Source organism: Aquarana catesbeiana, linkage group LG01 (genome assembly GCF_042186555.1).
Source record: "Aquarana catesbeiana isolate 2022-GZ linkage group LG01, ASM4218655v1, whole genome shotgun sequence".
Taxonomy (NCBI): domain Eukaryota; kingdom Metazoa; phylum Chordata; class Amphibia; order Anura; family Ranidae; genus Aquarana; species Aquarana catesbeiana.
Window position 1 is genome coordinate 836265763 of NC_133324.1, and position 12473 is coordinate 836278235.

Sequence of the window (12473 nt, forward strand, 5' to 3'; positions counted from 1 at the left end):
CGAAGCTGTATGTACCTAAAGAAATATGAGTTAGGGAGGTCATGCTTAGTCTTTAGCTGGTCAAAAGTCAGAAGTATTCCATGGTGATGTCCTTTAGTAACTTAATTCCCTTAACCACCCATACCATGGGATCCTGAAAGGAGTAGAATTGAGACAACTTGGGGTTCCCCCACTAGGGAGTCTGAGGTGAGAAACCCAAGTAGCTCGGGCAGGCCAACACCACTGCCTCCCCCCACGCCTTAATAGTGGCCTTCATGGCCAATGTCAAAGGAAGCTCCGACCCAACACTCCTGTGAATGGCCAGACGGAGGGTCTCACATGACCCCAAGTGAGCCGCCTCCACAACAGTTGCTGAATCTCCGTCGTCAGATGTCAACTATTTATTCGTTTTCATTTTTAAGCTTTCTTTTTTATTTTCAACTGGTGATCCAGCCAGTAAGTCTGTTGGTTTTCAGCAGAATAAGCTCTCCCTCCAATGTATCACTTAACTTTGTTGAGACAAGCCATTTACCGCTGAGGTGGGTGCTTACAATGATCAGCTTTTATTTATTCATTCAAATCTTTAGCCCCCCCAAAAAAATGTTGCTGTAACTTCAGTGTAAACTGGAGTTTGGCTTAAATGTGTTAGTCTATTTAAATCTGTTAGTACACCTAACAATCCCCTCCGATTAACAATACTGCTATGCCCTTGTGCTCCTTCATCCATAATGGTGGGCATGCTAATGCAGGAGATATGTTACTGGGCAGATCATCAGGTGAAAACAGAAGGGAAAAAGCTTGGAAAAAAAAAAAAAAAACGAATGCAGCCACATCTAAGGATTAGTAAGCTGCTGGGGTTTAATACAGCTTTAAGCAGAAACTGTTGAAACAGGAAATGTGAAGGTCTACTTTACTATAGAGACTGTGCATACAAGGCCAACAAATGACACTATGAGACTAGCCTATCAATGCTCATGGTATGCGGGTGAAAAACACAAGGTGCAGGTAGGAAGGTTTATCATGCCTTTAAACAAATTCAATCAAACAGTGAGGGCCGGTTCACACTGCTGCGATGTCAAACATCGCACGTGATTTGCACCGCACTGCTCTGCAAATCACATGTGATGTCTGTGCGATGCAAATTCATAGATACAGATTGTATGGCTGAATTTGTATCGCATTCGGACCAAAATCGTGCAGGACCCTTTTTTGGTCCGCACAGAATCGGATCGCATGGGTGTTTACACCCATGCGATCCGATTCCTGTCCAAACTGACAGTTTGCACTGTGATATGCGAACCGATCTGGGGGTGTCATTCATTTTCTATTGACACCCGCATCTGTTCGCATAGGGCAGTGTGAACTGCCCGCGGGTGACATGTGATGCGGGAACCTGTACTGGTTTTGCACGGGTTCTCACATCGCAGCAGTGTGAACCATCCCTGAGAGTGGAACCACTTTGGAATGGCTGTAGCAGGTGTGCAGATCTATGGACCATACACTGATTTTCAACAAGGAAATCCCATAGAAAATAAGAAATTGTCAGTGTTGGATAGAGTGGAGCAGGGTTAGACGCTCTGTCAGGCTTACATTGCTCTTTCTATCCCATCTATTTGTCCTACTAACCAGGACAACGAGAGAGAGAAAGTAGTGAGAAGTCTAAAACTTTAATGTTGTCACCAGAACAAGGAGGTAAAGGAAATCATCCAATGGGGAAAAATGTTCTGGTGACAACCGTCTTAGAACAAGTGCCTACAGGATTTGAGTTGCGAATGCAGCATGGTTTTGATGTGCTTCTGAGATCTCTCAAAATACATTAAAAAGCGTATTTGACCTGCAGTAGACTTCCTTTTAAACTGCATTTGACCTGCTCCAAGCTGATTTTGCATTTCCTAAGTTTATGGGGATAGATGCAGCTCTAACATAAAAAAAAAAAAAAAAAAAAGTCACTGGCATTAAGGTGGGAATCCCCCACTCCGGGGAGATTTCCTTTTTTTTCTGTTGCATCTCTGGGACAATAAATAAAATGGAAATCTCCACAGTGGGACACTGAAAATATTTACCTGGCAAGGGTTTTAGCTCCTCTCAACTTTAACAAAAGCTAAAAAAAAAAAAAAATAGCTTGATATACACTAACTCTACAACAGCAATCAAAAACTAAATATCAGTCTTTGGGAAGACTGATTTTTAAATCTCCATACCATATCTTCCCGGGCCTGAAATGCCATTTCTTCTGACATGATCTGCCGCAGCGAAACTTTCTTTATTCTGGTATTCCACTGATCCATGAATGGAAACATATCAGTTTCTCTATGGGAAACAACGAAATTATTTCCATCCAGCCTAGACTCCTGTTCCTGAAGAAGACTGTCCAGATGCATGTGGTCATTGGTTGAAAAGTCTGCCAAAATAACAAATGGTTTAATTTATAAATCATGATTACACCATCAGGACTTCAACAGTGAAGTGAAAGACCATAACACTGCAGATTAACAGATTTAAGACTTAGCACTGCTACTTTCCAAAAACAGCAATTAAAGCTGAACTCCAGGCAGATATAAAAGGCAAAATTCTTGCATCTCTGTAATCATTTGTTAGTACTTCAATCTGACTGGGTATCAGCCTCTTGCAGCCTACCGTATAGTATGTGCAGCAGAGCTTACAGAAGGGGAGAGAGAAGCAGCACAAGGATCTAATCAGGTGTGCTGCAGTGCAATGAGCATGTGAAAGGAGGAGAAAGCAGACAGACAGACCAACTCATCAATTTGTTGCTTCTCCTTTCACTGTTCAGTCACAGAGGGAGAGGGTAGGGAGGAGATCTGTAAGCAAAACTGCAGAGAAAGAAAATGTGCCTTCCCCTGGTAGGTGGGGCACAGCTGTATAAAACTCAGGACTTGATTGACCGAAATATAAATGGCTTAAACCACCCAGGGGCCTATTTTTTTTTTTATTAAGCAAACTTTACTTACCCTTTAAAATATAGAGTGCAGGCAAAGAGCCTAATGTGAGGTTTATAAAATGTTTTAAATGGCATTCTCTACATTGCATTTTCAGTGCCTTGAAAAAGAGTATTCATACCCCTTGAAATGTTCCCCATTTTTTTCATGTTACAACTAAAAATGTAAATGTATTTTCTTGGGATTTTATGTGATAGACCAACACAAAGTGGCACATAATTGTGAAGTGGAAGGAAAATGATAAATGGTTTTCAAATTGTTTTTACAAATAAATATGCGAAAAGTGTGGCGTGCATTTGTATTCAGCCCCCCTGAGTCACCGTTTGCTGTAATTAGAGCCGCAAGTCTTTTTGGGTATGTCTCTACCAACTTAGCACATCTAGAGAGTGACATTTTTGCCCATTCTTCTTTGCAAAAAAGCTCAAGCCCTGTCAGATTGGAAGGAAAGCATCTGTGAACAGCAATTTATAAGTCTTGCCACAGATTCTCAATTGGATTTAGGTCTGGACTTTGACTTCTAACTATTGTAACACATAAATATGCTTTGATCTAAACCAGTGATTCTCAAACTGTGTGCCGCGGCACAGAGATTTGCAGGTGTGCAGTGGGAGTTATGAAAAAATTTTTAAATTGCTAGCGTATTGAAACCTTGAACATATCGAAAAATGAAATGGTAAATCAATGTCTCAAAAGTAAAAAAGTAACACACATAAAAATGCAATCTGTCAGTGTCATTCGTTCATCCCGGGAGAACTCTATATTATAATAGAGACAGTTCCATTTGTTTGTTTCGTTTGTCGACTTTGGAGCCTCGCTTCAATTTGATTTGCTCTCGAAAGCAGGCACATCCTTCACATTAAATTTAAAATGAAATATATGTAAAAATAAAATCTTCACCACAAAAATTGTTAAATCATTTTAGGTATGCCGTGAAAATGTATTTGGTGTGCCACAAGACAAAAAAGTTTGAGAAACGCAGATCTAAATGTTCCATCATTGTAGCTCTGGCTGTTTAGGGTAGTAGTCCTGCTGGAAGGTGAACCTCCACTCCTGTCTCAAGTCTTTTTGCAGGCTCTAACAGGTTTTCTTCTAAGATTGCCCTGTATTTGGCTCCACCTATCTTCCCATCAACTCTGACCAGCTTCCCTGTCCCTGCTGAAGAAAAACATCTCCACAAAATGATGTTGCCGCCACCATGTTTTATGGTGGGGATGGTGTGTTCAGGGTGATGTGCAGTGTTAATTTTCCACCACACATAGCATTTTGCTTTTAGGCCAAAAAGTTCCATCATGGTCTCATCTGACCAGAGTACCTTCCAGGTTTGCTGTGTCCCTCACATGGCTTCTCACAAACGGGACTTCTTATTGCTTTCTTTCAACAATGGATTCTTCTTGCCACTCTTCCATAAAGGCCAGATTTGTGACATGCATGACTAATAGTTGTCCTGTGGACAGATTCTCCCACCTGAGCTGTGGATCTCTGCAGCTCCTCCAGAGTTACCATGGGCCTCTTGGCTGCTTCTCCGATTAATGCTCTCATTGGACGGCCTGTCAGTTTAGGTGTACGGCCATGTCTTGGTAGATTTGCAGTTGTGCCATACTCTTTGCATTTTTAGATGATGGATTAAACAGTGCTCTATGAGAAGCTTGATATATTTTTTTATAACTCCAACCCTGCTTTAATGGCTTGTTGCCCGGCCATCGTCAAATGATGGAGAGACGGAGCGGCTCTCGTTCTGGGAGGACATCATATGACGGCGCCCCAGAACGGCCACTAACACGCGCCTGTGGGGGCTCGCAAGGCGGGCGATTGTGGCCGCACCATGTTGCTAGGACACAGCACGACCCTGATCTTTGTAAAGAGCCGCAGCTCTTTAACCAAGGGATCGGCTGTGTCCAAGGAGGTTCTGTGAATCGGCTCTCCTCGCCTCACACTGATAAGAGTGTGTGGCGAGGAGTACCGATTAGTGGCATCTCCTCGCAGAGGAGACCTGGGCAGGTAATCAGGGCACTGATCATCAGTGACCTGATTAGAGGAAAGCCCCATCAGTGCCACCAATCAGTGCCCATAAGTGATGCCAGTCAGTGCCTCCCATCAGATCCAATCAGTGCCGCTCATTAGTGCTGCCTATCTGTGCCGCCTATCAGTGCCCACCAGTGCGGCATATTAGTGCCTCATCAGTGCCACCTAATCAGTACCCATCAGTGCAGCCTCATCAGCACACATCAGTGAAGGAGAAAAAATTACTTATTTACAAAATTTACTGACAGAAAATAAAATTTTTTTTTTTTTTTTAGAATTTTCGGTCTTTTTTCTTTTGGAAAAAAATAAAAATCCCAGCAGTGATTAAATACCACCAAATACAAGCTCTATTTGTGTGGAGAAAAAGATAAAAAAAACGTAATTTGGGTACAGTGTTGCATGATCACGCAATTGTCATTCAAAGTGTGACAGCGTTGAAAGTAAAAAAAAATGGCCTGGGCAGAAAGGGGGTGAAAGTGCCCTGTATTGAGGTGGTTAAACTTCTCCACGACTTTATCCCTGACCTGTCTGGTGTGTTTCTTGGCCTTCATGATGCAGTTTGTTCACCAAGGTTCTCTAACAAACCTCTAAGGGCTTCAGGGCTGTATTTATATGGAGATTAAATTACACACAGTTGGACTCTATTTACTAATTAGGTGACTTCTGAAGGTAATGGGTTCCACTCAATTTTAGTTAGGGGTATCAGAGTAAAGGGGACTGAATACAAACACCCCACTTTTCAGATATTTATTTGTAAAAAAATTTGATAAAAAATTATTATTTTCCTTCCACTTCACAATTATGTGCCACTTTGTGTTTGTCTATCACATAAAATCCCAATAAAATACATTTACGTTTTTAGTTGTAACATGAAAAAATGTGGAACATTTTAAAGGGGTATGAATACTTTTTCAAGGCACTGAAAATGCAATGTAGAGAATGCTATTTAAAACATTTTATTTTTTTTGGTTCTACTAACATGGCAACATGTGGAAAATTTTAAGGGGTGTGAATACTTTTTCAAGGCACTTTAAAGTATAAGCTTTCTACTCTAATTAAAATCTACAACATTATCTGTCTTTACAAAGTGAGATCTACTCTACATGAACGTTGAAAATAAAATAAGATTACCTTCGAACAGAAGTTGATAGGATAATGCTTCTTGGTTATGCCTCTCCTGAGGAATAAAATGATTTAGGAACTTAAAAACACAAAACAACTAAAATGCTCCAAATACCCATCATCATAAAAATATAACATCAGTGGCTGCCACAGCACTGTCTGTACTGTCTAACAGCGAACACAAAGATTCACATTTACATTTTCTAACTCCTGTTTTACAGTGCAGGTGTGAATCTGAGCTGGTTACTTGTATGCAATACTGACAGGCTAGCTGGGAGGTGACTTTTTCTATTAAAGTGGATGTAAGCCCTTACATATACCCAGTGAAGTGAACAGCCTCAGATACACAGAGATGAAACAAATCTCCCTACATAAGTTTTACATGTATATCTGCTGTATTTTCCTTCTACATTCTTTAGAAAGTGCACATCAAGTGTTAGAAATTTGTCTTCCTGTTTCAGCAGTGGGAGGGGAGTCTGGGCATACACTGGGTGAGAGCTTATTGGAGGAAAGGAACACACCCCCTCCACATAGACAGAGGAACAAAGAAACTTGCAGAGCTGTGCTCCGAATAGACCAGCTCTCTGCTTATCTGTCTCTAAGTTACTTCCCCAACACAAATTTCCAGCTGCTTTTATCTCATGTGTGGGAGAACCTGTCAGAAGTTATCATGCTGATAACAGAGGAATGGAGCAGCAGAAAGACACGGCACTTAGGGCTTTGGAGAGAGATAAATAAACACTACAGATATATGTGCCCAGGTCAGATTTCATGAATGGGGTTTAAGTCTTATGGTGCGACCCTGCACAGTACAGTGTACATAGTGCACTTTCTCCTTTTTTATTGCCCATTTCATTTTTCCTTATTTGTTCTCTGTAATATTTGAATGTTTAATACCTATAATAAATTAGATGTAATTTTCAAATACATTCCATTCAAAATATTTTTCAGCATCAATAAAAAAAACACTATTAAAGAAAGGGTAATTGCTAAAATAAAACACTGTTTCATCAGAGTAAATTGGTTGAGAATCATGACCAAGAGTCTGCCCCCCAACTTTATTATTGAGTATTCTTTTCATCAATGTAGGGCAATAACTTTGCTCTCAGCACCAAGAGCCTGGCACTGGTAGTTTTTTGGTACGCTCTGGGTGCTTAAAAATAATGTGCATTTTTTAGCAGGCCAGCATGTTAGATAATGAAACCCCACTCCCTTAAAGTTGCACTTTAAAGCTTAACTACCCAAACCCTAAACTGAGCCTAACAATATTATAATCTAACCCTTTAGATTAACCCAAATCAAGCCTACCCCCTATTTCACTGCAAAGTTACCTTATCTTAACCTGGGAATATCTGAGCTGACAAGCAATTTCACATCAAAAGCATGCAGCACCAAAATCCCCGGTACCAAGAGAACCAGATTTGAATGCAGGGTATTGTTTCACACCAACAAAAGGGAAAGCATCCCCGATATGCACTGGGGAAATCGCCACTCTCGGGTAAAAGTGTTTACCTATGTCCACAGACAGATGCAAAGGCCTTCATTGTGACAGGGAGTTAATGTAGCATTGCCTGGGATCAAGTATATTTAAGCCAAAACAATTTCGTAGGAGCATGGTGAGAACAAATACTTATCTTGCACCTAGTCACAGATGTTGCATATAAACAAAAATTTTGAATGTTACAATGTAGCACTGGAATGTAACTACTGTAAATGTAGTAACCTAAAATTCCAACTATTTTTCTGTTGTAGGGTTACTGTATTTTTTTAAACACTAACACGTGTTAATTCATTTCATGTTTGAATTCTGGGCATTTTTATTGTGCATATATAATTTCATTTGTAGTAATTATGACCCACTACAGACATACTGTAAGTACTGTATATTACAATTTTAACATATATCACTTTAAATATAACAGCCTAAATTCCCATTCACTGAATGGGTGAATAGTGGAAAGGATGAACAGGTGGGGAAATATTAATTTTCCTAATAATCATGGATAAAAATGTTCTATTTGTGTAATCAAATGTAACTGAATAGGCAAAAAGAAAGTATAACTACGCATGCGCGGGAGTGACGTCACGAGACTCCGGCCAGTCACAGAGCTTGAGTCCACGGCCCCGGAAGGAAGAGGGGTGAAGATGGATGCAGCCACCAGCGGGGACACTGCTTCATTTGCAGGTAAGTGGCACATAATGGGCTAGTACGCGATGCATACTAGCCCATTATGCTTTTACTTTGCAGGGAACAAAAGAGGAATTAAAACCCATTAGGGTTTACTTCCTCTTTAACCTTCTTGGGCATGGAGTTCACCAGAGCTTCACAGGTTGCTACTGGAGTTCTCTTCCACTCCTCCATGATGACATCATGGAGCTGGTGGATGTTAGAGACCTTGTGCTCCTCCACCTTTCGTTTGAGGATGCCCCACAGATGCATAGGGTTTAGGTCTGGAGACATGCCTGGCCAGTCCATCACCTTTACCCTCAGCTTCTTTAGCAAGGCAGTGGTCGTCTTGGAGGTGTGTTCGGGGTCCTTACCATGCTGGAATACTGCCCGGCGGCCCAGTCTCCGAAGGGAGGGGATCATGCTCTGCTTCAGTATGTCACAGTACATGTGGCATTCATGGTTCCCTCAAACTGTGGCTCCCCAGTGCTGGCAGCACTCATGCAGCACCAGACCATGACACTCCCACCACCATGCTTGACTGTAGGCAAGACACACTTGTCTTTGTACTCCTCACCTGGTTGCCGCCACACACGCTTGATACCATCTGAACCAAATAAGTTTATCTTGGTATCAGACCACAGAACATGGTTTCAGTAATCCATGTCCTTAGTCTGCATGTCTTCAGCAAACTGTTTGCGGGCTTTCTTGTGCATCATCTTTAGAAGAGGCTTCCTTCTGGGACAACAGCAATGCAGACCAATTTGATGCAGTGTGCGGCGTATGGTCTGAGCACTGACAGGCTGACCCCCCACCCCTTCAACCTCTGTAGCAATGCTGGCAGCACTCATATGTCTATTTCCCAAATGGATAGGGCGCTGAGCATGTGCACTCAACCTCTTTGGTCGACCACGACGAGGCCTGTTCTGAGTGGAACCTGTCCTGTTAAATTGCTGTATGGTCTTGGCCACCGTGCTGCAGCTCAGTTGCAGGGTCTTGGCAATCTTCTTATAGCCTAGGCCATCTTTATGTAGAGAAACAATTCTTTTTTTCAGATCCTCAGAGAGTTCTTTCCCATGAGGTGCCATGTTAAACTTCCAGTGACCAGTATGAGAGAGTGAGAGCTGCCGAGACCTTGTAACACTAACGAGTCACATGACACTGAGGAGGCCCAATTTGGACATTTTCACTTAGGGGTGTACTCACTTTTGTTGCCAGTGGTTTAGACATTAATGGCTGTGTGTTGAGTTATTTTGAGGGGACAGCAAATTTACACTGTTATACACTCACTACTTTACATTGTATCAAAGTGTCATTTCTTCAGTGTTGTCACATGAAAAGATATAATAAAATATTTACAAAACATTTTGAGGGGTGTACTCACTTTTGTGAGATACTGTATATATAAAATTAAACAATATTTACACAATATATCTTGCTTCAGATTTTTAAAGGAGGACACGTCAGAGGCTGCCGACGTGGTGCAGGAGGACACGTCAGAGGCTGCCGACGTGGTGCAGGAGGACACGTCAGAGGCTGCCGACGTGGTGCAGGACGACACGTCAGAGGCTGCCGACGTGGTGCAGGACGACACGTCAGAGGCTGCCGACGTGGTGCAGGACGACACGTCAGAGGCTGCCGACGTGGTGCAGGACGACACGTCAGAGGCTGCCGACGTGGTGCAGGACGACACGTCAGAGGCTGCCGACGTGGTGCAGGACGACACGTCAGAGGCTGCCGACGTGGTGCAGGACGACACGTCAGAGGCTGCCGACGTGGTGCAGGACGACACGTCAGAGGCTGCCGACGTGGTGCAGGACGACACGTCAGAGGCTGCCGACGTGGTGCAGGACGACACGTCAGAGGCTGCCGACGTGGTGCAGGACGACACGTCAGAGGCTGCCGACGTGGTGCAGGACGACACGTCAGAGGCTGCCGACGTGGTGCAGGACGACACGTCAGAGGCTGCCGACGTGGTGCAGGACGACACGTCAGAGGCTGCCGACGTGGTGCAGGACGACACGTCAGAGGCTGCCGACGTGGTGCAGGACGACACGTCAGAGGCTGCCGACGTGGTGCAGGACGACACGTCAGAGGCTGCCGACGTGGTGCAGGACGACACGTCAGAGGCTGCCGACGTGGTGCAGGACGACACGTCAGAGGCTGCCGACGTGGTGCAGGACGACACGTCAGAGGCTGCCGACGTGGTGCAGGACGACACGTCAGAGGCTGCCGACGTGGTGCAGGACGACACGTCAGAGGCTGCCGACATGGTGCAGGACGACACGTCAGAGGCTGCCGACATGGTGCAGGACGACACGTCAGAGGCTGCCGACATGGTGCAGGAGAGCAATAACAGGAGGTAGTCAGAGGCTGCAGAGGGGTCTTACCCAGCCATCATGAGAGGCGCGTGGCACGTGTGCAGTGGACAGGTCAGCCCGGGCCTGCAGCCATATCTTTTACAGGCGACGCTGCCCTCAAAGCAGCCCCAGGGCAGACGGCCTTGTTGGCATACCGGAAAGTTTCCCTGAGCAGACCGCTGAACCCGGTAGGAGACTTGGGGCTACGGCCCCAGACGCCACCCCCTAGTGACGCCACTGGCTATGAGACAGGAAATTAAGGTAAATCTCTGCAATGGGACAAAGATGGCGAAAAAAAATCTGGCGGGTTATAACCCTCCATTACTCTATCCAAAATGAAAAAAAAAAGCTTTGCCTATAGTTCTACTTTAACTTAAGCTGGATACACATTATACAATTTTCTGTCGTTTTTTTTCCTTCAGATTTACCAATACCATATAATATGAGGTCAAACCTTAAGAGTTTCAATTTGTATGTAATCAGGCAGGCCCTTGCACTACATGGTTTTGGTAAATCTAAAGGAAATCTGACAACAAAAGTTGTATATTGTGTATGGGGTCTAAAGCCCTGTACACACGATAGGATTTTCCCGACAACAAAACCATGAATTTTTTTCTAAAGGATGTTGGCTCAAACTTGTCTTGCATACACACGGTCACACAAATGTTGTTGGAAATTGTCAAGAACGTGGTGACGTACAACAGGTACGATGAGCCGAGAAAAATGAAGTTCAATAGCCAGTACGGCTCTTCTGCTTGATTCCGAGCATGCGTGGACTTTTGTGCGTCGGAATTGTGTACACACGCTCGGAATTTCCGACAAGTTTTGTTATCGGAAAATTTGAGAACCTGCTCTCAAACATTTGTTGGCGGAAATTCCGCCAACAAATGTTCTATGGAGCATACACACGGTCGGTCTTTCCGACAACAAGCTCACATCCAACATTTGTTGTCGGAAAATCCTATCGTGTGTGTGTGTATAAGGCATTGGTCTGACAGTAAGAAAATACTTTTCGGATTTGCCAATCCCGATCAGTGTAGCTCAACTGCAGTCTTCAAAATACTCATGGATGATGGCAATAGGGACACAGCTCAACAGCCTGCCAACTGCTCACTGCACAAATTAAAAAAACAATGGGATATTACAAATGCAGGTGTTTTCAGGAGGTCAGTGGGATGACTCTAGGTTGAACGAAAAAAAAAAACCTGACAGCTCAGGTCAGAGCCGCTGTACAAACAATCCGATGTTAATACAGCAATGTCCCCTGCTGTACTATTGTGTTCTGACAGGGTGACAGCCCCCCGCCAGAACACTCCGGTCAGAGCTCTCAGCCATTGGCAGAGAACGCCAATAGGAAGCTGGTCGGCAGATATTTTCCGGTCATGACTTTGGCCAGCTTCTGTCCGACCAACTGATGTACACACGGGCTGAATGTTGGCCAGTTCAATAGACACCCGACACTCGACCCGTGTATACTAGGCTTTACAGTTTCCCACAGCAGTTACCAGCTCACAAATGCTTATTCTCCCTATACCTCTACTGAACATAAATAATGTAAACAGAAAACTGGTTCATTAGCAGATTTAAAGGAGAAATACAGCCAAAGCTTGTTTGGCTATACTTCTCCAATGGATCACAAGAGTGCAGTTTGTTCTGCACTCCTGTGACCAGTTTTCAGCAGACAGAGGGCTGAAGTCACAGAGTTGGTCCAGGTTCGGGCGAGATCGTGACAATCAAGTGGGGATATGCCCACGTGCCTGGACCGGCACCCAGCTCAGTCTCTCAGTGAGCCGCTGAGAGCCTGAGCCGCTGCTCCCGCCCCCTCCACAGCCCAGCGCTCCAGTGAGCGTGGGCGGGGGGGCAGAG

General features: G+C 44.1%; 1 protein-coding gene across 6 annotated transcripts in view; it reads right to left on the minus strand.

The window, feature by feature from the left end:
- Window positions 1-12473, minus strand: part of N4BP2 (NEDD4 binding protein 2) — a 219002-nt gene that overhangs the window by 44821 nt on the left and 161708 nt on the right. For all 6 annotated transcript variants that reach the window (XM_073608577.1, XM_073608554.1, XM_073608569.1 and 3 more), the window contains 2 exons: window positions 6090-6135; window positions 2181-2380 (listed from right to left, as the gene is read on the minus strand). In XM_073608577.1, the coding sequence (XP_073464678.1) occupies window positions 2181-2380; window positions 6090-6135 (246 nt within the window). The remainder of the gene's footprint in view (window positions 1-2180; window positions 2381-6089; window positions 6136-12473) is intronic.